The 23,965-nt window shown below is 38.2% G+C and overlaps 1 protein-coding gene across 1 annotated transcript in view; it reads left to right on the forward strand.

Moving 5' to 3' along the window:
* Window positions 1-23,965, forward strand: part of nphs1 (NPHS1 adhesion molecule, nephrin) — a 124,403-nt gene that overhangs the window by 49,670 nt on the left and 50,768 nt on the right. Inside the window, exons 6-10 of the mRNA XM_060888687.1 lie at window positions 320-401; window positions 4,825-4,928; window positions 12,242-12,363; window positions 15,735-15,906; window positions 22,467-22,624. Coding sequence (XP_060744670.1) covers window positions 320-401; window positions 4,825-4,928; window positions 12,242-12,363; window positions 15,735-15,906; window positions 22,467-22,624 — 638 coding nt within the window. The remainder of the gene's footprint in view (window positions 1-319; window positions 402-4,824; window positions 4,929-12,241; window positions 12,364-15,734; window positions 15,907-22,466; window positions 22,625-23,965) is intronic.

The raw sequence follows: 23,965 nt of genomic DNA on the forward strand, positions 1-23,965 counted from the left end.
CAATAAGCAAAAACAAATTTGTCCAATCAATATTGCGTGTGCAGAAATACTGGAATGGACAAAGTATTATAGCAGCAGTTGCACGAGGTAATGTAAAGTAGTGATGTTGAATTAGGATTACAAACAAATGTACCTTAAACAAGGGGTGGGGGTGTATATATATATATATATATATATATATATATATATATATATATATATATATATATATATATATATATATATATTAGGTAGATATATATTAACATCTGTCTAATATGAAACCTGATGCCCAGAGGAACAGTGTGTTCCAGTAACTAATAAAACGTCTTATTCTCAGATGGAGAGGAGCTGACAGGCACGGTGTCTTTCACCATGTCAGGCTCTGAAGATAAACTACTGAACACTCACACTGAAGTTAAGTACGTGCTTTCTTTTAACGTTGTTTCTTATTTAAATTCCAACTGTCCTTCACAACTTTACTTGAAGGGTAAAAGTCTAAGAAATCCTTTTCATTACTGCACAACAATAAGGTTTTTATATGAAGATGCATTAGCGAAGGTAATGCAGTGTGAGGCTGTAATACTGCTATTAATACTCGTGATTAGAATCAATTGCTAGGAGTTTAATTCAGTGAGGTAATATAAAAATCCAGATTTCCTGAACAACATATCCTAAAAGAAAAAAAAAAAGATTTAAATCTTAGTTCAGAATGCGAGCTATCTTTCCTAAATCAGACAAAAATCATTTGATGTTACACTCTCTCTCACACACTCCTGGACCAGTGATAAAAATCTTTTGTGATTTACAAATATGGAGATAAAAATTCAACTGCTTAGGACATTTCAACCCTGGGCAACAAGGGCACATCAATCCTCTTTTTCTATGCTGAAGGGATTCTTGATCTGCTGGGAGAGTTTGGGCTCAACAAACAGCAATGGAAACAACCCAAATCCTATTCAGTCAAGTTTTGGGTCATAACAGGCTCCCTAAAATTATGGCTTTAGATTAATAGTGCAAATTTAGACCAGAGAATGGTGCCATACACAAATGTGTAGCTCAGCCAAGACATGTTTGGAGACAAATTTCAAAATCATTTTGTACTGGATGTACAAGGAAAGTCCATTCAGATTCATTTTCACATTCTTTATGCTAAATGCTAGCTTCCAAAAACTTTGATAATCTGTGTTATCTGAGTTTATAACTGACTGATGAATGTTAGGTTTTCTCCAGGCTCTCTGTTCCCCTTCTATACTCAAGTCAATTCAAGTCAAGAAGATTTTATTGTCATTTCAACCACATATATCTGTACGCAGTACACAGTAAAATGAGACAACCTTTCTACAAGACCATGGTGATACATAAAACATAGACAGAGCTAAGGATTTAATTAAGTTAGTCCTAGACACATAAAGTGCATCTGTGCAACCTGGTGCAAGACAAGACAAAAAGACAGAAAGACAGATCAGGACAAAAGACAGTACAAACAAAAAATACAAGACAATACCCAAAAGACAAACAAAATCAGCGCCGACCAGTGTAAATATCGTATGTTCAAATAATATTGTGTGTGCAGAAATACTGAAATAAACACAGTATTATAGCAGCAGTTGCATGAGGTAATGTAAATTGTTGTGCAAAACAGCAATCAACTGAAATGTTAGACAGCATGTGCAAAGATCAAAAAACAGTTTTGATGGATGCATAATGGAAGAGTGTGTAATTGGTGTAGGTCTGAGGTAGAGACTTAAGCACTTCTGTACATCGCTCTGGATAAGGGCGTCTGCCAGTGCTGTAAATGTAAACGTCTGTGCAGTCCATACAGATGTGAATGTGTGTGTTGTGCTCAGTACAGTTCCGTTCAGTTGTTAAGGAGTTTGATGGCTTGGGGAAAGAAACTGTTACACAGTCTGGTCTTAAGGGCCCGAATGCTTCAGCAAGAGGGTGAAGAGTGTGTATGAGGGGTGTGTGGGGTGCTGTTGACTTTGCGGATGCAGCGTGTGGTGTAAGTGTCCATGATAGAGGGAAGAGAGACATATAATGATCTTCTCAGCTGTCCTCACTATCCACTGCAGGGACTTGCGTTCCGAGATGGTGCAGTTCCCAAACCAGACAATGATGCAGCTGCTCAGAATGCTCTCAATGGTCTCTCTGTAAAAAGTTGTCAGAATGGGGGGAGGGAGATGTGCCTTTCTCAACCTTTGTAAGAAGTGGAGATGTTTCTGGGCTTTCTTGGTGATGGAGCTGGTGTTGAGTGACCGGGTGAAGTTCTCCGCTACATGAACACCAAGAAATTTGGTGCTCTTGACAATCTCTACAGATGATCTGTCAATGTTCAGTGGAGAGTGGTAGCTCTGTGCTCTTCTGAAGTCAACAACCATCTCTTTAGTTTTATCAACATTCTGAGACAGGTTGTTGGCTCTACACCAGGCAGTTAGCTGTTGCACCTCCTCTCTGTATGCTGACTTGTCGTTCTTGTAGATGAGACCCACCACGGTCGTGTCATCTGTGAACTTGATAATATGGTTCGATCTGTGCATTGCTGCACAGTCATGAATCAGCAAGGTGAACTGCAGTGGGCCGAGTACGCAGCCCTGAGGTGCTCCAGTACTCAATGTGGTGGTGCGTGAGATGCTGTTCCCGATCCGGACTGACTGAGGTCTTCCAGTCGGGAAGTCCAGGATCCAGTTGCAGAGGGAGGTGTTCAGTTCCAGCAGGCTCAGCTTCTCAATCAGGTGCTGGGAGATGATTGTGTTGAATGCTGAACTAAAGTCTATGAACAGCATTCATACGTAAGTGTCTTTATTGTCCATATGGGAGAGGGCTAAATGAAGGGCCGTGGCAATGGCATCTTCCATGGAGCGGTTTGGACGATACGTGAACTGTTCATGATGAGGGTGGATGACATAAAGGCCATTTTTATTCTTATATCTTTATTCAGACATGGATGTGTTTGGCTCAGAGTGTTTAAAGACCAAAGTTGCCTTAAAATTCCCAAACTAAAGTCCCCATAAATATGGTTTTCTGGAGTCCACTTCCATCAAACCCTGGTGCCTACCACATCACATATGAAAACTAGCCTTTCTCAACATTCCATGCCATGTAATGATCAAGTTGTTCTGGTGTCATTATAGTATAAGTTGATATGGTCAGCAGAGAGAATGGACAACTGAAGTGACACATTACAACAGCCAAAAATCTGCGAACAACTCACCAGTTAAACAATTATGTTCTAGTTGAACATCTAATTCCTTTCCAGATTCAGTTATAACAATCTCCACTCTTCACAAAATGCTTTCAACTAGATTTTGCATGTATGCATATATTTGTGTTTGTTCAGTGACAAGATGATTAGTGAGGTGTCGAGGTCTGGGGGTGCCGACTGTGTTCCAGTTCATCCCAAAGATGTTCAATATTGTTCTGAAGGTGTTCCGGGTCTGTGAATACCGTTTGATTGCTTCCACTCCATACTACACCTTTGGCTATATGGTGTCTATACTGTAAATTCACTTTTCTAGCATAATACACTACACTATACTCACCTTTGTGGTGTTATTGCTTGAATGGAGAAAGAACATCACAAAAGACACATGTCTCATAAGGCTAAAAGTAATCACCTCCTTGTTGCAGATATTCATGTATGAAGAGATGTTATGCCTACAGGAATTGCTATTCTTCACTGTTTAAGGAAGGTTATAATGTTTTGCAAACTTGTATACACCAAAGTCTCTTGGTACAGAATCCCTTTTCCAAAATGGCCAGAAATGGTCAATACTACCTTCTACCATAATGTGACGTGACTCCGAAAAAGGTATAAGGAAATACTCTCTTACACAAAAAATCTTGTATTATTCACAAAAAAATCCATTGCAATTCCACCTTTCATTATTGGAACCCTCCATAACCTTAAATCCTACACAATGAGGTTTTGTTCATAGTATAGATTACCTTAAGTCTCCCTGTCTTTCTATAGAACGTGATTTGAAACACATTTTGACTGAAATACATTTGGTGAAACTGGAGTATATTTAATTTTCTGCCCAACTATTCCTTAAATATCTAATCTACCGTTGCCAAGTATGCCTGAAAAACAGAGCATAGCTCCCTCCAAACCAAATCTCCAGTCAGGATTTGCAAATGAAACGGTTGATTTGGAGTGTAATGCGTTTTTAAATGAGAGATTCTATCAGTATGAGCTTTTTCTCCTCCCTCTAGCAGTAGTTCGTGATCTCTCATTAACAGCAGGTTAAAAATCCATGGGGTCAATAAAAGTTCAATAAGGAAGTCTTGCTTTTAATGTGACTGTCTACCAATAGACACACACACATGCACAGAGAAGTTAAAATACACTGATTAGTATCGATTGCTAGATGAGTATCATTAGTTCATTAGTTCTTCAGTGGCAGTGGTTTCATCTGATAAATGATACTCAGTGATCTAGTCTTAATAGCATTGATTTACCCAGATGATTAATGATACATATATTATTTTAGGTTTTTTTTGTTATTGTTTTTTGTATTGTTACCATATAGCCAAGCGGTAAAGAAATCAACTTGAATTACAATCTACAGTATCTTTTTTTTTCTGTATATGTGTTTAGATGGGATTAACACAGCAACAGTTTCATCAGTTTGCATCATGCTGTGAAATTGTTTAGCACTTTTTTAAGTGTCTGAGGAAGCGAACACTAATGAATCAGGTCAGAGATGCAAAGAACTACTTTACTTTACCCTTGGCCAGGATCAGTTACTTGAGCTATGATCATGATCATAAGGAATGTGGAAACCAAACTGTAAAAGTGTGTGAGACAGTGTTATTAACCTTGATCCCATTCTCTGCCCGCAGTATCAGACCTCAGCGTTCGGATGATGGCCGACCCCTGCTCTGTCGAGTCAAAAACCCGGCTCTCAGCCAGGCTTTGGAAACCTCAACTTTAATGAAAGTGTACTGTAAGAATTTTTTTTCTTCATATTTTTTTTTTTGCCATTTTTGTAAAAAAAAAAATAAAATAAAATAAATAAAATCATGAGACTTAGTGGGGGGCACGGTGGCTTAGTGTTTAGCACGTTCGCCTCACACCTCCAGGGTTGAGGGTTCGATTCCCGCTTCCGCCTTGTGTGTGTGGAGTTTGCATGTTCTCCCCGTGCCTCGGGGGTTTCCTCCGGGTACTCCGGTTTCAAAGACATGCATGGTAGGTTGATTGGCATCTCTGGAAAATTGTCCGTAGTGAATGAGAGCGTGTGTGTGCCCTGCGATGGGTTGGCACTCCGTCCAGGGTGTATCCTGCCTTGATGCCCGATGACGCCTGAGAGAGGCACAGGCTCCCCGTGACCAGAGGTAGTTCGGATAAGCAGTAGAAAATGAATGAATGAATGAATGAATGAATGAGACTTAATCTAAAAAAGAAACTTAATCTACTAAAAAAGCGTAAAAGTGATTCATATGCATTTAATTAGTCTCATTAGGCCATAGATTTGAACATTTCACTGAAAAGTCCTGAAACAAGTTCACGTAAAGTAAATGATGTGAAGAAATAGCCTTCAGTGCCAAATGTGAATAACCACAATAATTAGCAGTGCTAACGTTTTCATGAAGAGATGGAGGGGTGATGAGAGATATCTGGATGTTCGTGCGTGGATGTGTGTGTGTCGTTAATTTGTACTGTTTACAGCTCAAGGTGAGAAAAGAAAGTGTGAGTTTGCTTATACGGAAGGCTACCTGGCAGCAAATGGTCTGTAAACATGTACTTGTGATTATTAGAAGAAGGAAAAAAGCAAGAGATTTAACAAAGAGAACAGAAATCAGAATATACAGTCTGTGGCTGTGTGTTGGCATGACAAACAATAAAAAGAGCACATATTCCTGAGCACCGCTTATTAATCCAGATTTATATTTGCATTTTACCAAGTAAAAAGAAACCATGGATTTACAATTTCAATTTGATCAAACAAGGCAAAAAAAAAAAAACAAACAAACAACATATTACATGATCACATGATTTTGTTTTCACTTCCTTGTCCAGAACTAATGCTTAACAGCAAATAAGCTGGCGCCCTAGCACATTTACAGGTACACACTGTGATAATGAGCTAGCTTGATTACACACTATGATTAGCCTCATGTTAGCTAGCTAGGACCCTGAAGTCAGTAGTATTTGGAGCTAAGCTAATGCTTAGCCTAATGTTGATGTGTGAGCTTAGCTTGCTATTGCAAGCGATGTAACATCAGACTTGCTAGCTCATATTTTCATGTTGTAAATTATGCTAATCATCTTCTATCTCAACTACATTGTTTTCCATGTTTAAAAAAGGATGAAAGAATTATTTTTCAACCATACAGTGGCAGTGACGTATTTAAAACCTGCAGCAACACCTTTGCTTACCATTTGCTATAACACTGCTATACCTAATATACACACGTGCACACACACACATACACACACACACAGAGAGTCATATCAGTGCTGAGAATGATCCATCCTCAAAATGGTGTCTGATTATATCGTAAGTGGTGGGCTTGTGGTGGTCCTTTTTTACCATTAATGGTGTAGCATAGCAACAGACAGGCTACAGTCAGTAACTGCAGCATTACAAAGTGACCTTTATGGTATGTATGGAACTGGAAAATGATCACTGAGTGGGTTTTAGAGAGATTGAAGCCTAATATTTTGCAAGAACAAATAGTCCAGATTGGATTTAATTCAATTCAATCACGAAGACAGAATTGAGCCAAGCACACAAGAAAACGGGAAGCCAGATAGAGATTTTTTAAATAAATGTGCAGTGCCAGAAAGATATACATATATCTAGATGTTTAGAATTTGGGCGAGAAAAAAATGTGTTTCATGCTCTTGGTTGTAAAAAACAATGAATTTCAAATACATGTAAATGCTGAAATGAATTCATAGAAATTTGGTGTGAGATCGGCTAGATATGAACAGAAACGCAACCCACATGCACACACAGATGGAGAGAGACAGGAAGAGATAGAGAGAGAGAGGAGAGAGCAAGAGAAAGAGAGAGAGAGAGAGAGAGATCGAGAGAGAGAGAGCAAGTATATTGTTATTTCAGGGTTGTGCAAATTCCTGTTAGTCTGAAGCTCTATCTCTCAAAACGAGCCTATTTTTACATATTGTTACTATTATTACGTTGTATAGTTTTGCTAATAATTTTACGACTCTAAGAGAGTTCATTCTTCTGTATATTTACCCTGATTTCATAAATGTGTTGAAATAAATGCCCCTGCAGTAGCTTATGTGACTTCAGCATGTTAACAGCTGCCATTCTTGATGCTTGTGTCACTAATGAGACAGATAAACGTCCACCAAATAACCGAAGTGAAAAAACAGGAAAAATCTATGTTAAGAAATAATGTTGGATGCCAACCTATATACCTTTCTGCATATTCTCTCTCTCTCTCTCTCTCTCTCTCTCTCTCTCTCTCTCTCTCTTTCACACACACACACACGCACACACCCCTATTGACCATGCTTTGGAATTTCACTTGTAACATGCTTCAGCTAGTCTTTAATTGATTCTGTTGGCAGACACTTGACTGAGGACATGACCCACGGATTTGAGTGTTCAGGGACTTACTCAAGAGCTCAACTGCTCTCTGGATTCAAACTCTCAATCACTATCTCAGAGCCTTAACCACTCCATCATCATCCAGCCCCTTGCAGCTGAAGATTTTAAATCTGCCGGATGAACCTCAGAGGAGCAGCGTTTGAGCCCTCCGGCCTGTGTCATGATGTAACTGTTCATGTGCAGAACATAGTCAATATATCCATTGTGATTTGTGATAGTTACTGTATGAACAAAGACCTACATGGCAGTTAGTTGTCGATGAAACTGATTATCAAACAGGTTATCCACCTCGTTTGGCCTGATTTAAGGGGTTTTAGTCGGACGCAGCTATTAATCAGAGTACAATCAAACATGTCCTTTAAAGGTGATGTATCCTTCCTTCCTGGATTTTCCTGTTTTAAGGCTATACGGATTTGCGACAACATCAACAAAATGTGATTGTGGTTAAGACATTTGGATTCTCATTGGACGGATGTGAGTTCAAATCCCTGCATCAACAAGCTGGGCTCTTGAGCAAAGCCCTTAACCTTCAGCTACTCAGTTAAATGAGATAAATGAGTTGAATTTAAGCTGCTCTGGATACGGATGTGTATCTAATGCTGATTGGCATCTCTAAATTATCTGTTGTGTGTGTGGGGGGATTGTGCCCTTGTGCCCAGACTCCCCTGGGATAAACTCCAGGTTTCCCCGAGACCCTGTGTAGTATAAATGGTACAAGAAACAATGGCAATTATTTGTATTAGAACTTTGTTTAGATGAAATATATGCCTGATAGTTCCATCAGTAGAATTTAGGGCTCCTTCATTTAAAAAATACAGACGGCGATGCAGCAGCACTTTAGTTCATTATACATCTGTACACTCTGCTCATACTGATCAGCTTCTAAAGGTTAAAATGTTATGCTAATACAACCATCATCACCATTAAACTCTCCAGCTCAGACATAGCTAATTTTCTGAACTCTTGAGGCTCTGCTAGTGCAAGTGTGATGTAAGGCTGCATTGCATTCTAAGACTCTGAGTCCAGTGTTTGCTGTCTCTGAAGGGGAATGAGAACAGAAGCTTCTGATTGTCCTAGCTTCTGTTTTTTTTGTACTGATATACTCCATTATGAGTGTGCTAGCAATAATGGCATCTTCCTGTGATGTCAGAGTGCCAGACAATGCATTATTTCTTATGTAAGAGGTTAATGAAAGTAGTGGACCACCAACAAATTAGCACAGGAGTCGCTAATTGTGTCACAGAAAGTTTAATATAAATAAACGCTCTCATACTTTTGTTAAAATTGTTTAAACATTTCAGATCTGCATTGTATCATGCTCTTGTGCTGCCTTTCATCCACTGACATCCTGAGGCACTTGTTCTCTCTTAATGATCTCTGATAATTCACATCTACCACTGAGCATATTTACATTAAATCCATTTTAAATCCACCAGCCTGCTTTGCACTGATCTAAATCCATATCCTACTCATCTTATATTATCACTTCACATATAATAGGAGCAAATCACTGCAAATGCTAGCCAATTTTTATTCAACTTATTCAAAAATTCATATGCATCATTAATTAAAACTTTGGTGCAGATTGTGACACTCCATGTCATTTGCTCACGTCCTTCCATTTGCATGCAAAGCCGTCTCCTCCGCTTTCCTCCCACGGATCTTAATTATCTTTCTGCCTTCATCTTCCTCCTTTGCTCTGTCTTCTCCTTCTTCTCTCACTCTCTTTCTCCCACACCCTCATACCACCTCCCACCCCCCACCTGCTCCCACTTCCATTTCTACTCGACCGATACACTAAGTGCTAATCTTGCAGAAACGAGGTCCAACATGGCAGCCTTACTCAGCACACCCGGCTCATCAAATCCATGCCTGTTTCCATCCATGCCAGATTTCGAGCGAGACGCCACTTTGTCATGCGAGGTCCTCATCTGTCCATCGGCAATAACAAAGGCCAAGACTCGTTTTTATGGCACAATGTTTTATTCAGGAGCCGCCCTGTAATTTATTCATATTCCGCCTCACCTTATTACTGTTTAAACATCTGTTATTTTGCTTTATGGACTAGTGCCAGGATGCGGCTCACTCTCAGTGCTTAATGCTTTCATCAGAGGCCCGAGCTTTCCTCTCTGCAGCGGCAGCATTAAATGGGTCCCAATTTAACGGCGCTGTCAGGGAATAAAATGAGTCGCTCTCTCTGTCCGTTTCCTTAAACTAATATTTCCTGCTTGTTTACTCGCATTTTTGTTCCCTGTTACACTTCCCTTACTCGGGTAAACTGCTTGGAATGAACCAGCAGCTTTTTTTTTTTTTTTTTTTTCTTTTTGTTCAAAAAATGGCATACAAAAAAAAAAAAGAAAGAAAAAATTGTATTTGTAGCAATGCATTGTAGCCTGCTAACCAGACACAGAAATGTGTAACACTTTACAATACCTGAAACATGAAAATTCTTTGAACTAAATTCTGAATTAATAGTTAAATGTGAAGTAATTATGAGTTAAGGCATGAACTAATAATGAGCTAATGAAGATCTAACCTCAACTATGACATGGGTCTTATTGTGTGAATCAGAACCACCTTAAATACACTTCTGTCAGGACCACTTTGTCAAATGAGAATTTATTAGATGATATGCATACAGTTAGTGTTGGTGGTATGGTTCTGTTCTGGGCAGGAATCCACGCGCCCGTCCGTGCGCACGCATGGACCGAGCGGGGAGAGCAGCAACTAGAAAATAGAATAGACCCCCCCTATAACAGAACCATTAATCATGCATAGAGGGTTTTTTTTGGCAAATAAACGAATAAATGGATAAATAAATAATTAAATAATTAGAGAGAGGGAGAGAGAGAGAAAAATATGTGGAGATTTAAGACGCGACTGATACAATGAACACAGGTTCCGGCATGGTGGAGTCAGAGTTGGAGGAGGGAGTTTAAGTCGCAGCAGCAGCGACGTGCTAGAAGCGGCTCAATGAATGGGAATTTAAATGGTTGGGTAATAGGAAGTCGTAACCGGATTGGTGCTCGTCATGGACAGCTGATTACCAGCTGATGCACGCTTGACGACGTAGCCTGCCAGAACTAACGCGATGCTTGATGTTAGTTCATGCTTGTTGGTCAATGTATTAATTAACACACAAAGGTAAACCAAATCAAACACACTCTAGAAAGAATATGAATTAATCGTGCATCATATTAAATAAAAGAAAAATAAAAAAATGAGTAATTTCATGTCAAGCCCTTTTGCATCATTCTCAATCCATTGCTCTTCAAATCCTACTTTAGTATTTGAACATTCTGTGGGCATCTCAGGTTTTTAGTCACTGACCAAGTGAACCAGTATCAATGTATTTATTGACTTAAACAAGGGCCATTAAATAAATGAGTGCCGTTAATGTAAATACAGTAACATTCATGTAACCCATGTAACATGGTAGGGTTAGCAGGTTATGTAGATTTTACCCCAGATAGAGGTACTAATAAAGATTTGTTTGAATATGTTGTCGTAGAATCTGATGGTGTGTACTTGTGAAATATGTGATTTTAACTAAAATGTTTGGTCAGTAAATGATAGCTGGTTAGAAAAAGAGTGGGAGGAGTTTTCAGGTTGTTGTTGTTGTTGTTGTTTGCCATGTGAGAAGTTTTTTTGAGACAGACGTAAGAGATAATCTTTATTTACTAACCCAGCAAAATATTTAGTTTCTTTATTTTTTTTTTTTAGTATTTGTATTTTGTTTTCTATTATTTTACTCTGGACAAGAGTTTAATTAAGTTTAATTGATTGTTTCCCGCTGGCGTAAAAGTGTGAGAGTACATAGTATTTATTTTGTCCTTTTCGATTTCTTAAGCTTATTTACATATGCGTTGGTTTTATGTTTTATCGTAGTATTTTTTGTGAAAACATTTTATTATTCACTTGTCGTGATTTTATTATAATTCAGCATATTGTAAATTAGTTATTTTATTCTGAAAACAATTAAGGCAACTACTTAGTCAGAATATTAGTAACCTGGTGTTTTGCTTTATATAGGGAGTGTAGGTTAGGGGGAGCTACATTCATTTATTAGATGGCTTTATTTATTAAAATTTAATTATTATTATTTTTTTTTGAGCATATTTGATTTAGTTTACTCCTACATATTAATTAATACATTAACTCAGACATCTTCTAACATGTAGAGTATTTAAGCTGGTCGTTATTAATACATGAATTCATAAAATTCACATCATTAAGTTTAACTTGGTGAATGCGTTAACTGATAATTAGTTCATTAGTGCTGGATTATTTATAAAGTGCTAACAATATATGAGTGTTTCTTAGAAATCAATTCTAAATAGAAAACTGACTATTAAAATAGATTTCAATTGATTTGGGGATTGAAATATTGGTTAGAGATTTTTTTAACCCCAATTTCTTTAAACACAATTTTCACATTAGTATCTGGTATTTTCAATCATTTCACTATCTCTAAACTGATAAAGTTAATCAGGCTGTTGAATAACCAATGATATAATCAATTTTTTTTTCATCCTTATTGCCCACCACCAGATTAGTCCATCATATTTATTCTTTTATCACTCTTTTTCTGCTCTCAGTGTTTTCTGACTGAAATGTCAGAATGGTATATCAGCTCAAGTCTCACAGTCTTCTTTCTCTGCGTTGTTCTGTCTCAGACCCACCCCAGGCTCCAGTGATGGAGGGATTGAGGAGTGAAGAGGTGAACGCCGGTACCCATCTCCGGTTGGTCTGTCTGTCATATGGAGGAAACCCTTTGGCTACTCTGCACTGGAGTAAGGTGAGATAGAGAAATCAGCTATCAGTGCCTGCAGTATGGCCACCAGACTTTAGGTCATTCCTGTGCTTTTCCTCTTGGGTATGTTCTCTCTGTAGATTTCAAAAGGTTCTTGTTCTAAAAATACATTTCTCTAGACGACAGATGAGTTAGAAAGGAATATAGAAAGGATTCAGTGGAAAGATATATTCTTGGGTAGTGCAAGCTTCAGGAAGACCATTTCCCCTCAACCTTCTTTATTTACTAAACTATCTACAGTATGGTGTACAAAAAAAATGAGCTGATGATGATTAGAGTGATAACCTGAGTCTATTGTTTAAGCAATTTAAAAAATTTTCCATTGTAATTTTTGTTATATAATCTAATTCAATTGTTAAAATTCTAATTCAAATGTTATTGGTTACAATTGCACACAGTGAAATGCTAAAGAACGAATACAAAATAAACTAACAATAGAATTCTTACAATAGAAAAAAATATAATTATTTTTATAGGTGGGAAAGGGAAGAAAGTATATGGAGAAAAATATGTAGATGTACTATATATGAATGCAGATGGATGGTAGAACAGTAAACAGTATGGCTATTGTTGGGAAAGTGCAGTCGAGCCAATGTGTGTAACTGTAGTGCAATAAATTTGCAATAGGTGTAGTATATGTACATAAAGTCAGATAGAGTGAAATAGTGTGTGTTGAGTAGGAGAGTAGGTCCAGTCTACAAGACATTCACAGTTATTTTTTATTTTTTTTTTCCAAAAAATCAAAAATACAATTGAAAACTAAGAGACTTTTAAATCACATGAGCCAATATTTTATTCACAATATTATATATTTTATTCACGATAAAATATAGATAAAATAACAAATGTTTAAATGGTGAAATCTTTCAAAGTAGTTGGGATGGGGCATGATTACCATCGTATAGCATCTCCTCTTCTTTTCAAAACAGATTGCAAACAGTCATCTGGGCAACTATACATTTTATATATATATATATATATATATATATATATATATATATATATATATATATATATATATATATTGCAAATTGTATGCATGCTTATTTATAGAAAAAAAATATTGAAAATGATTCACACTACAGAGGATGAGCCAAATGCATATGCATAGTAATTATTCAGAAGAAATGTTAAGCAGTTGGCAAACAGTACAACATGCAGCATAGAGAATACAGAATCAAGGACATAAATGCAGGATAGCAAACACCAGACAAAAAGCTTTTTGAAGGTTCTTTGAAATCTTTAATAGTATCAGCTAAAATCACTTTCTCCTTTTTGCTTTTGTCTCAATCCCCATATTACTAATTGTTTTCCTGATTGTGTTCACCTGTTTCTTCTTACCCACTAATTACTTTTTTGTGTGTGAGCCATGTTGTGCGTTTCATTATCTAAAATGCTTTTGTTTCAATTTTTCTCGTTTTGTTGTTTTGTCCTATGTCTGTTCTTAGTTATTGATTACGGATCCCCAGTGTTTAAAAGTGTTGTAATTGTGTTGTACAATTAACCTGGATAGTGCATTGAAAAAACTATGTACTGGAGTCCTTTTTTTGCCTCTTTACTCTGAACCCTACAGTATCTCATTCTGAGATCAGTAACAGGAAGATAATTCTCCTTTTAGCTGAAGACCACAATGTGCTTCATAACACGTAATGCAATACAGATAGAATAACCACTGGCAGCACTTTCTCCTTGATGGAGTCATTTATTACTGAAAAGTCTATAAAGGTGAATGTGATAATTAGTGATTCACGGGTGCGTTAATCTGTTCTGTGAATAAGATATGATTTGTTTTTCCAATAAAATAATTAGACTTCAATTGTACGGAATTTAATGATATGAACGTTAAATTGTCAAAACAAACTTTATATTATTTTTTCTAGTATTCTGCCTAGATACCTGCCTTCTGAAGTATCTTAATAGAAGTATACTTTCTCTGTAACAATAGCCTCTTGGTTTCATAATTCCATTTACTTGAATTGATTTTGACATACGCTTGCTCATTGCAATCCTTAAACTGTTACAGATTCACAGCTGGGTCCTTAAGCAAGGCCCTTAACCTTTAACTGCTCATCTCAGTGCTTGGTTTGGATTCTGCTTGGTTTGTATGTCACTTTAGATAAAAGCATCTTTCAAATTAAGAAATTGAAATGGAAAGCTGATAGTGTATTATCTACATCAAAATGTCATGGCCACAGGCTTAAATGTTCGACAGTGACAGCTGAGCGTCGTAGCACGGCTTTGTATTCGGATGAGTAAGAACCGTGGATGGCAATTTATTGTTTCTGAGGCCATGTTAAATTCTGTGCGTCTCAGTCAGCAGCTTCTTTCCCATCACTCATCCCCACAGCACTCATACACCCAGGTGAATATAGAAACAAAGACAAATACACAAACACACACCAAGGACACCACAAAATCCAAGTGAAGAAAAAAGCATCAGAAAAAGAATGCAGGTTTATGCTCTTTTTTTCTTGTTTAGTTTTATTTTTGTTCTTTTTTTTAATGGTGGCAAGCTTTGTAAATAGGATTGTGTGTCTGTGTGCAACTTGAAAAGGTTAATGCTAGGCATTCATGGCTAAAACAGAACAAGTTTCTCACAGCAGGAGGTTGTGTCATGATTGTTCCTGTCTATCTTTATTTCTCACTCCTTTATGCTCTCCTTTGTCTTTTTTTCCTTCTTTCCACCTTTTTGTCAATAACTCTTTCTTCCAGTACCTAAGTGTTTTTCTGTCAGTGCCTGACTTCCCATTTCTCACTTACACAATCGTTTATGCTATATCTTCCTTTCACGGTTGTCTCTTTCCCCCCCTTCAGATTCCCAAAACTAATTGTCTGTTTTGCACAAAGCATTATTAGTCTTTGGCTGAATTTGTATGGTTAGGCATTTTTTGCTATTTTTGCTAGCATTTGTTAGCTATTTACCTATATAGTTATATTAACCAGATTATTAGTAAGTCAAGTCAGTTTTATAGCTAAAATCTTCTCCTTTGTACTACTTATTGAACAGATAATTTATTAGAAATTATATGGTTAAACATTTAAGATAACGTTTAATAGCTATTTAACTAGCTAGCTATATTATCCAGGCTACTCATTATAAAGGATTACATTTGCATCTGTAAGTGAACTGTTTCATAGCTAACTTTTCTCACTTGTTTTGCTGAACCCACATTTTCTGGTCACATCTCATGTTCTCTTAGTCTTCTTTACCATTAGACAGTTCAGGGAAACTAAAGCATTGTTTTTGTTATTAACAAATGCAATCAGTTAGGAATATCAAAGTATGTCCAAAAAAAGTAATAATCTCTCTCTCTCGCTCTCTCTCTCATTTTTTTTTTTTTCTCGGTCTCTCCCAGAATGATGAGGTGTTGTCCACTATCTGGGAAATGGACACTGTCTCCCGTAAGGCCAGCAGTACGCTTTTGATGGAGGTGAAGCCAGCAGACAATAAAGCTGTGCTGCGCTGTGAGAGTGTTAATCAAGTGACTAGATCTCCTATGGCCATTACTCGCACCCTCACCGTCCTCTGTGAGTCATTTTCGGTACATATGACCTTTATTTCTTACTGACCTTTTGGTTCTCAGTGTCTAAAGAGCCAAAAAGTGCAGCATTAATCACGCCTTGACCCGACGGTATTATTTGTAAAACAAATAAACTGATTGGCATTATCAAGAAAATGTAATTAGGTTACAGACTATTCTTCATTTCATTTATCGCCAGCTTTATTATTAAAAACTCGTTTAACCACAGCACTGTTGAATTCACCAGTCAGAATACAGCTATTCGTTTTCTTTAACAGCAACTCTGACGTGCCGTTGTGCCGACGGTAAATCACAAGTTTACCATTATGAATTCACTCGTTCTAATAGGTTTGAGTTCCTATCGTAACACAGGGACTTGTATGGTAGATGCTCCTCATAATCTAAGACCAATAATAAATAGATTTAATCACGATGATGTTTTTACATTAAAGCAGCTTACATGTATCTGAGTAACACCGTATTTTCTCAGTGGGTTGAGACAACACACATATCATCTTCCAGTTTGATTAATAACGTTTCCAGTTAAAGGGAAATTCTTAATTATTGCCCTGATAATGAAAATGAGCAATGCTTTTGCTATTTTCTTATAGCCACTTCCCCCTTACTGAACATAACATCTATTCGTGCACGTAGAGCTTGTGGTAGCCTAGTGGCTAAGGTGTTGGGCTACCAATCAGAAGGTTGTGATTTCAATTCCAGGTTCAAAAAGCTATCACTGTTTAACCACTGAGCAAGGCCCTTAACCCTCATTTGCTCAGCTGTATAAAAATGAGATAATGTAAGACACTCTGGATAAGTTCGTCTACCAAATGCTGGAAATCAATATTCCTTGATCTTTCCCATTGTGGTGAATGACTAAAAATGTGCCTCATATTAATTCCTCTTTTTTAAACAGGAAGTGGCTAAACCTTAGGCTAAACCTAAACTATTACCTGTTCCTAGTCAATGCAGGGTACTAAACTATGTAAAATATAGCATATAGCATAAATGGGAATGTACTTCAAATCTATTTTACTTGTATGTTTTTATATTGTCAGACATTTTGAACAAAGATTTTTTTTTAATCAAACTGTTTGCAGATAAAGTACTTTTTGATGAGTATGAGTATTTTTGAGAGCAAACAATCAGAAGGTTAAAGACATTTTTCACGCCTTCTTTGCTCAAATTTTACAAAGGTGCCAATATTTCTGGAGGGCACTGTAGCTATAGCTTACTAATTATTCTTTTACTTAGTAGAGTAGCAGATTCTCCAACTTGCACTAGCGTATCGCTTCCGTCTTGGACAGATGGACGTCGATCAGTTGTGAACAATTCAATATCAAAGCAAGCTCACTCGATAATTCTACGCCCCTTTTCCACAGAGGCAGTTTGGGTGTTGGTTCGGAGCCAGAGCCTAATTTAGAACCAGTTCTTTCTTTTTCGACAGCCAAAGCACCGGCTCTGAATTCGGAAAAGTGGTTCTTAAGTACAGTAGTATCAAAACGTTGCTGGTCTAGACTTAAGAACCGCTTGTATCAGGGGCTGGGGCGGAGCTACTGTTAGCGCATTTAATGTACCTTAAGTATACTAATGTTTAATACACTTTTACTTTACCGCAATATGATCAATTATCAGCACACATGATAGTAGGTAGCTACATGCTAAGGCTAACTTTTTTCTGTGTTAATGATAAAATAATGTTATGTACTTTCTCGATAACAACCTCCATTTATACAAATTACATGGAGCTGCATGTACACGTTGGATTCGCCGCGTTTGGATGCCAATGTAGGTTCACAAAGCCATGAGCATTAACAGTAAAGCAACATCCGCCGTTGTTAAAGTTGCTGGGAAACGTGACACATATGCAGTGACATCAGACTCGGCTCTGTGATGGCTCTCTAAACGATGGAAAGGCAAAGAAGGTTAGAAGGTTCACCAGTGGAACTTTGAACCAGCACCAGCACTAGCTCTGAACCAGCACCCGGTTCTTTTTGGTGGAAAAGGGGTACTAGATTCCTAAAAATCCACAGTGTTTAAAACAATTCTTGAATTTAACCGTGCAGTTTGTGCTGTGATGCCTTTGGAAACTTGTTCCTGATATTTTATCATATTTCTCTCTCTATTTTTCCTTCCACGTAAACTTTGTTGGACTTCAACACTAAAGTTTGGAATCATTAAATATTTTGTTCATATTTTACATTTCCTGGCATCTTAATGAATCTGCTGTTCTTTAATGCTTGTGTTTCATCAAGTAATTGTCTCAAACCTGTGGTGAACATTAAATACGAGTAATTGTTATTGTTTCTGCCGTGGCTTTTAAAATGCTTCGTCAAATTTGTGAAAAGGAAAGAAAAGGGAAATCATGCCGACACAGACGTTCGGGTTGCCTCCAGAGACTGTTTTAATGAGTGCACCTTTTAATTGTAGCAGTCTGATTTGTAAAAGCCTATGAAGTTGTAAGTGATGCATAGGGAGAAGAATCAATTAGCAGAGCAAAAGACTGTGGTTTATAACTAATTGAAGGCTTGTTATAAAGTTATCTCGTAGCTGATGCTGGAGTTCACAAACGTCTAAATACTAGTTAAATGTCATGACCTGTGAGGTAACTTCCTGCAGAGATGGAGCGAGAGAGGGGAAAGAAGTCATTTCAGATGAAGTGTCATAAAATGTTGCATGAAGTGAGGTAATGAGGTGTGATTAAAATATCACACAATTTTTTTTTTTTTGATAATAAAATTTGGAGTAGTTCTAAGCCTTTTGTCTAACATTTCTTCTCATCGTGGAGTGCAGACGATGCAAGTGTTGGTTTACGTTTAGAGAAAAAAATGAATGATCTGTTGTGTATGTCCGTTGTTTGCCGAGGTATTTGTTTCTTTCTATATGTTGCTGAGGGCCATGCAATTGTTATTTAGGCCCTGATATCTGATTAAAAAAACTTTTTGTTTCTTTTTAACTTGTCTGTATACACTGTAGTACACCCATAAGAATGAAAAAAAATCAGGTTTTTATCTTTTATTGCACTGCAATCATCTTTAGGTAGATCAGGAGTAATTATTATTAAATGCTGATTAATTTCAGATGAATAAACACAGCGCTTTACGTCTTTGTTTAGCTTGCTATTATGTTTTGTGTGACATGAACATAAGCGATACGGAAATCTTCATGTCCAATATGCAGTGAAATGGACGTTAATAGATGCAGCGTGTAGTGTTGAGTTGAGCAGCCGCCTACTGTGTAGAGACAGCAGAGAACAAAGGTTAAATGATAGTTTAGCCAACAGAACACAACTGGGCTTGAACTCAAATCAGTGCTTACTTAAGTACGACAGGAATAGTGATCGGTGGTCATGTGCGTCACAAGCAATGACGAATCTCCTGTTTAAATTCTGTCTTGTATTTACCTGAGGAAACGAGAGAGACGAGATGACGAGATGGACGACGCTTACGTATAAGCGAAATTAGGAATGGAATTAATGGAATCCTTAAATGCAGTTTTCCCCTTTCGCACTTTTTCACTTTTTTTTTTATATATGTTACAACTTGGCACGGTGGCTTAGTGGTTAGCACGTTCGCATCACACCTCCAGGGTTGGGGGTTCGATTCCCGCCTCTGCCTTGTGTGTGTGGAGTTTGCATGTTCTCCCCGTGCCTCGGGGGTTCAAAGACATGCATGGTAGGTTGATTGGCATCTCTGGAAAATTGTCCATAGTGTGTGATTGCGTGAGTGAATGGGAGTGTATGTGTGTGTGCCCTGCGATGGGTTGGCACTCCGTCCAGGGTGTATTCTGCCTTGATGCCCGATGACGCCTGAGATAGGCACAGGCTCCCCGTGACCCGAGGTAGTTCGGATAAGCGGTAGATGAATGAATGAATGTTACAACTTTACTAGCAGTTGAAATGCATACATGCAGAAACATGGGTTTCCCTTGCTATCACATAGAGTATTTCATCTTCTTTTGTTCCTCTGTAATAAAAAGAAAACAGGGTACTGATGAGGTCCATTCTATGGAGCTGAAATTTGGACATGCAAATTCCAGGACTGCTAGAAAGCCAATGTAAGGCGTGTGCTCAGATATAACCAGTATCACACAGAAAGCACAAATGTAGACAAATGTAAATCTCTAAGGAGGTTATGTGCATGGTGCCCTGCGATGGGTTGGCACTCCGTCCATGTTGTATCCTGCCTTGATGCCCGATGACGCCTGAGATAGGCACAGGCTCCCCGTGACCCGAGGTAGTTCTTATAAGCGGTAGAAAATGAGTGAGCGAGTGAGAGGGTTTTGTGCATGGCTGTGTATTATATCTATGTTTTCATAACATGTTGTATGCGTACAAGCCTTCTTTCTTTCATTTGTATAAAGCCAGAGATTTCCCAAGGCCTTTGCTTGGTCTGGGTATAAAGTGTTAAATGGAAGAGGAAGCAGTATGTCAGTGGTTAAGACACCGGAATATTGATCTGAAGATTATGAGTTCAAATCTTGTGCAGACCCTTTGTACAAGGCCCTTAACCCTCAAATGTTTAGATTTATAAATGTAAGTCGCTCTGGATAAAGGAGTCTGCCAAACGATGTAAATGTGACCTTAACCTCCTAACAAGCCATGATATGAAGAGAAGAATCTCGCTGTGCTGTAATGAAAATGGCTGCGTGTTCTAAAGGTAAGGTCACATACCAGGTGGATGGACAATGAATGAAGGATATAAACCATTCAACATGAGTAATAAACTATGTCGCTATATAGGAACTGTATAGAATTAATGAAGAAAACATTCCTAAGAACAAACGTCCTTGTTTCAGTTCTACAGTCACAATAGCATCAGTCAGTTGCTCTTTAATTTATGAAAACGTGTAACTGCTAAATCAAGCACCATTACTGAAGAATCAGTGGGATTTTGCTCTACGGATACATTTAAAAATGTTAAATTTAGATTCTGATTTAGTATATTTTTTAAAGTGGCTATACAGATTATATTATATTTAAAGTGGCTATACAGATCAAATTCAATTGAATTGAACAGAATTTAATGTGACGGTCTACTTGCTTTCTACATCCAGAACATAGCAGTGTCGTTCTCACGAGTTTGAGTTTCTCTTGTCCTTCAGGTGATAGACAGCTGAGCCTTGTCCTGGGGAAAAAGAAGGAATCCTTGGTATCATATTGGATTTTTGTAAACATGACCAATCCTTCACTAGAGTTTAATTGTAATGTTTGATCCGTGGGGGTCACGGTGGCTTAGTGTTTAGCACGTTCGCCTCTCACCTCCAGGGTTGGGGGTTCGATTCCCACCTCCACCTTGTGTGTGTGGAGTTTGCGTGTTCTCCCCGTGCCTCGGGGGTTTCCTCCGGGTACTCCGGTTTCCTCCCCCGGTCCAAAGACATGCATGGTAGGTTGATTGGCATCTCTGGAAAATTGTTCCTAGTGTGTGAGTGAATGAGAGTGTGTGTGTGCCCTGTGAAGGGTTGGCACTCCGTCCAGGGTGTATCCTGCCTTGATGCCCGATGACGCCTGAGATAGGCACAGGCTCCCCGTGAAGCGAGGTAGTTCGGATAAGCGGTAGAAGATGAATGAATGAATGAATGAATGAATGAATGATGAGTGTAGCAATATTTTTTTTGACTGATATTTATTGCACATATTTATTACAATGACATGTGGACAACAATATGTTGTCAGTTAATATATTAACAAAAACTAATAAATAAAAATAAATTCCCTCATTTTGATGACAAGATTTTGGTATTAGACAGTACTTCAAAAAAAGTGGTCTGTTAGATTTAAAAGAATGTTTGTAGTTTGAATATAAAAACATATTTTTATGTTTAAAATTGGTATTTTTAGAAGTGGGGGCCACAACGGCTTAGGTCTTAAACTCTTTTGCCTCACACCTCCAGGTTGGGGCTTCATTCCTGCCTCTGACCTGTGTATATGGAGTTTACATGTTCTCCCTGTGCTTCAGGGGTTTCCTCCGGGTTCTGCAGTCCAAAGATATGCAGTGTAGGATGATTGGCATCTCTAAATTGTCTGTAGTGTGTGAACAAGTGTGTGTGTGTTAAGTAATCACTCCATCCAAGGTGTCCCCGACTTGTGCCCCGAGGCTCCTCCTCCTAGACTCCAGGTTCCATGTGTAGTATAAACGATACAGAAAATGAAGTTTATTCTCAAGCATGATTTCATTGCTTATCCTAATCTTCATTTAAAAGCATTTCTGATAACTAGATTTATGAATTATGTCCAGTGAGCATGATCTGCTCATGTTGTATGGTCATATTATCATGTGTTGAATACCAGTGGTCAGGGATTGATACTCGGCGGGTTTCGGTTTTGAAAATATCTGATCATAATGGATGTATAAAAACAAATGTTGTTAATTGAACTCAATTATATAAAACTGATGCAATCAAGCAACTAAGGAAATTAAGTTTTTTTTTTATTTTTTTATTTTATTTCAATGTAAATCATTAAGGCATCATTATCATTGCATTAAACTTGATCTTTTTCCTTCCAGAAGCAACACTGACTTGCATCTGTCTCCTTGTTTTTTCTGTCACCTGTTCTCAATCTCCCAGTTGAACCCACTAATGTGGAGCTAAGTGGCTCCTCTGAAGCTATAGAGGGTACAGAGGTGAACATGTGCTGCTCCACGTCCTCCAGTAATCCACCAGTTCATGTCCGCTGGTGGCTCGGCTTCAAGGAGCTCAACACGACCGACATCGAAGTCACTGAGGTACAGGATTATTCTGAAAATCTGAATCACCTACCCATCTGTTTTTATTTCACTAGTTATGGGGAACACAGCCTTAAACAGGATTTTTTTTTTATTTCATAAAATTGAAAATATATAGGGGGGCACGGTGGCTTAGTGGTTAGCACGTTCGCCTCACACCTCCAGGGTCGGGGTTCGATTCCCGCCTCCACCTTGTGTGTGTGGAGTTTGCATGTTCTCCCCGTGCCTCGGGGGTTTCCTCCGGGTACTCCGGTTTCCTCCCCCGGTCCAAAGACATGCATGGTAGGTTGATTGGCATCTCTGGAAAATTGTCCCTAGCGTGTGATTGCGTGAGTGAATGAGAGTGTGTGTGTGCCCTGCGATGGGCTGGCACTCCGTCCAGGGTGTATCCTGCCTTGATGCCCGATGACGCCTGAGATAGGCACAGGCTCCCCGTGACCCGAGGTAGTTCGGATAAGCGGTAGAAGATGAATGAATGAATGAAAATATATAGGGGGGCACGGCTTAGTGGTTACCACGTTCGCCTCACACCTCCAGGGTTGGGGTTTCGATTCCCCCCTCCGTCTTGTGTGTGTGGAGTTTGCATGTTCTCCCTGTGCCTCTGGGGTTTCCTCCGGTTACTCCGGTTTCCTCCCCCGGTCCAAAGACATGCATGGTTGGTTGATTGGCATCTCTGGAAAATTGTCCATAGTGTGTGATTGTGTGAGTGAATGAGAGTGTGTGTGTGTGCCCTGCGATGGGTTGGCACTCCGTCCAGGGTGTATCCTGCCTTGATGCCCGATGACCCGAGGTAGTTCGGATAAGCGGAAGAAAATGAGTGAGTGAGTGAGTGAAAAAAAAATATATATATATTATATTATATTATATTATATAATATATATATATATATATATATATATATATATATATATATATATATATATATATTCATTTGAAATAAAAAAGATCTCTTAAAGATCGGCAGTTTACCAGAACTAGAACAATTTGATATAAAATTAAACTTATTACCTACTGGTCTTGTTAGGTAGAATTCATTTGCAGCAAAGGCACTTTTTTAACTTACAATACCATCAATTTGAGTAGTTTTACAAATAGGCACAAAAATTCCACTATTATGTGTCCAATGGTGACCAAATTTCAGTCCTTGAATCTTACAGTCATACATATGATAGATATGTGTGGGTTTTTTTTTTTGTTCTGCTCCTGTTCTGTAGGCCTTTGCAATTACTGGCATTATGCATATGTGAAATTGCTCACTTCACTATTCAGACCTCAGATATAACTACAGACTTAAACACTACTTGGGCAGCCGAGTAAAAGCATGATTCCGAATGCTTTATT

This window comes from Tachysurus vachellii, chromosome 15 (assembly GCF_030014155.1).
Source record: "Tachysurus vachellii isolate PV-2020 chromosome 15, HZAU_Pvac_v1, whole genome shotgun sequence".
NCBI lineage: Eukaryota > Metazoa > Chordata > Actinopteri > Siluriformes > Bagridae > Tachysurus > Tachysurus vachellii.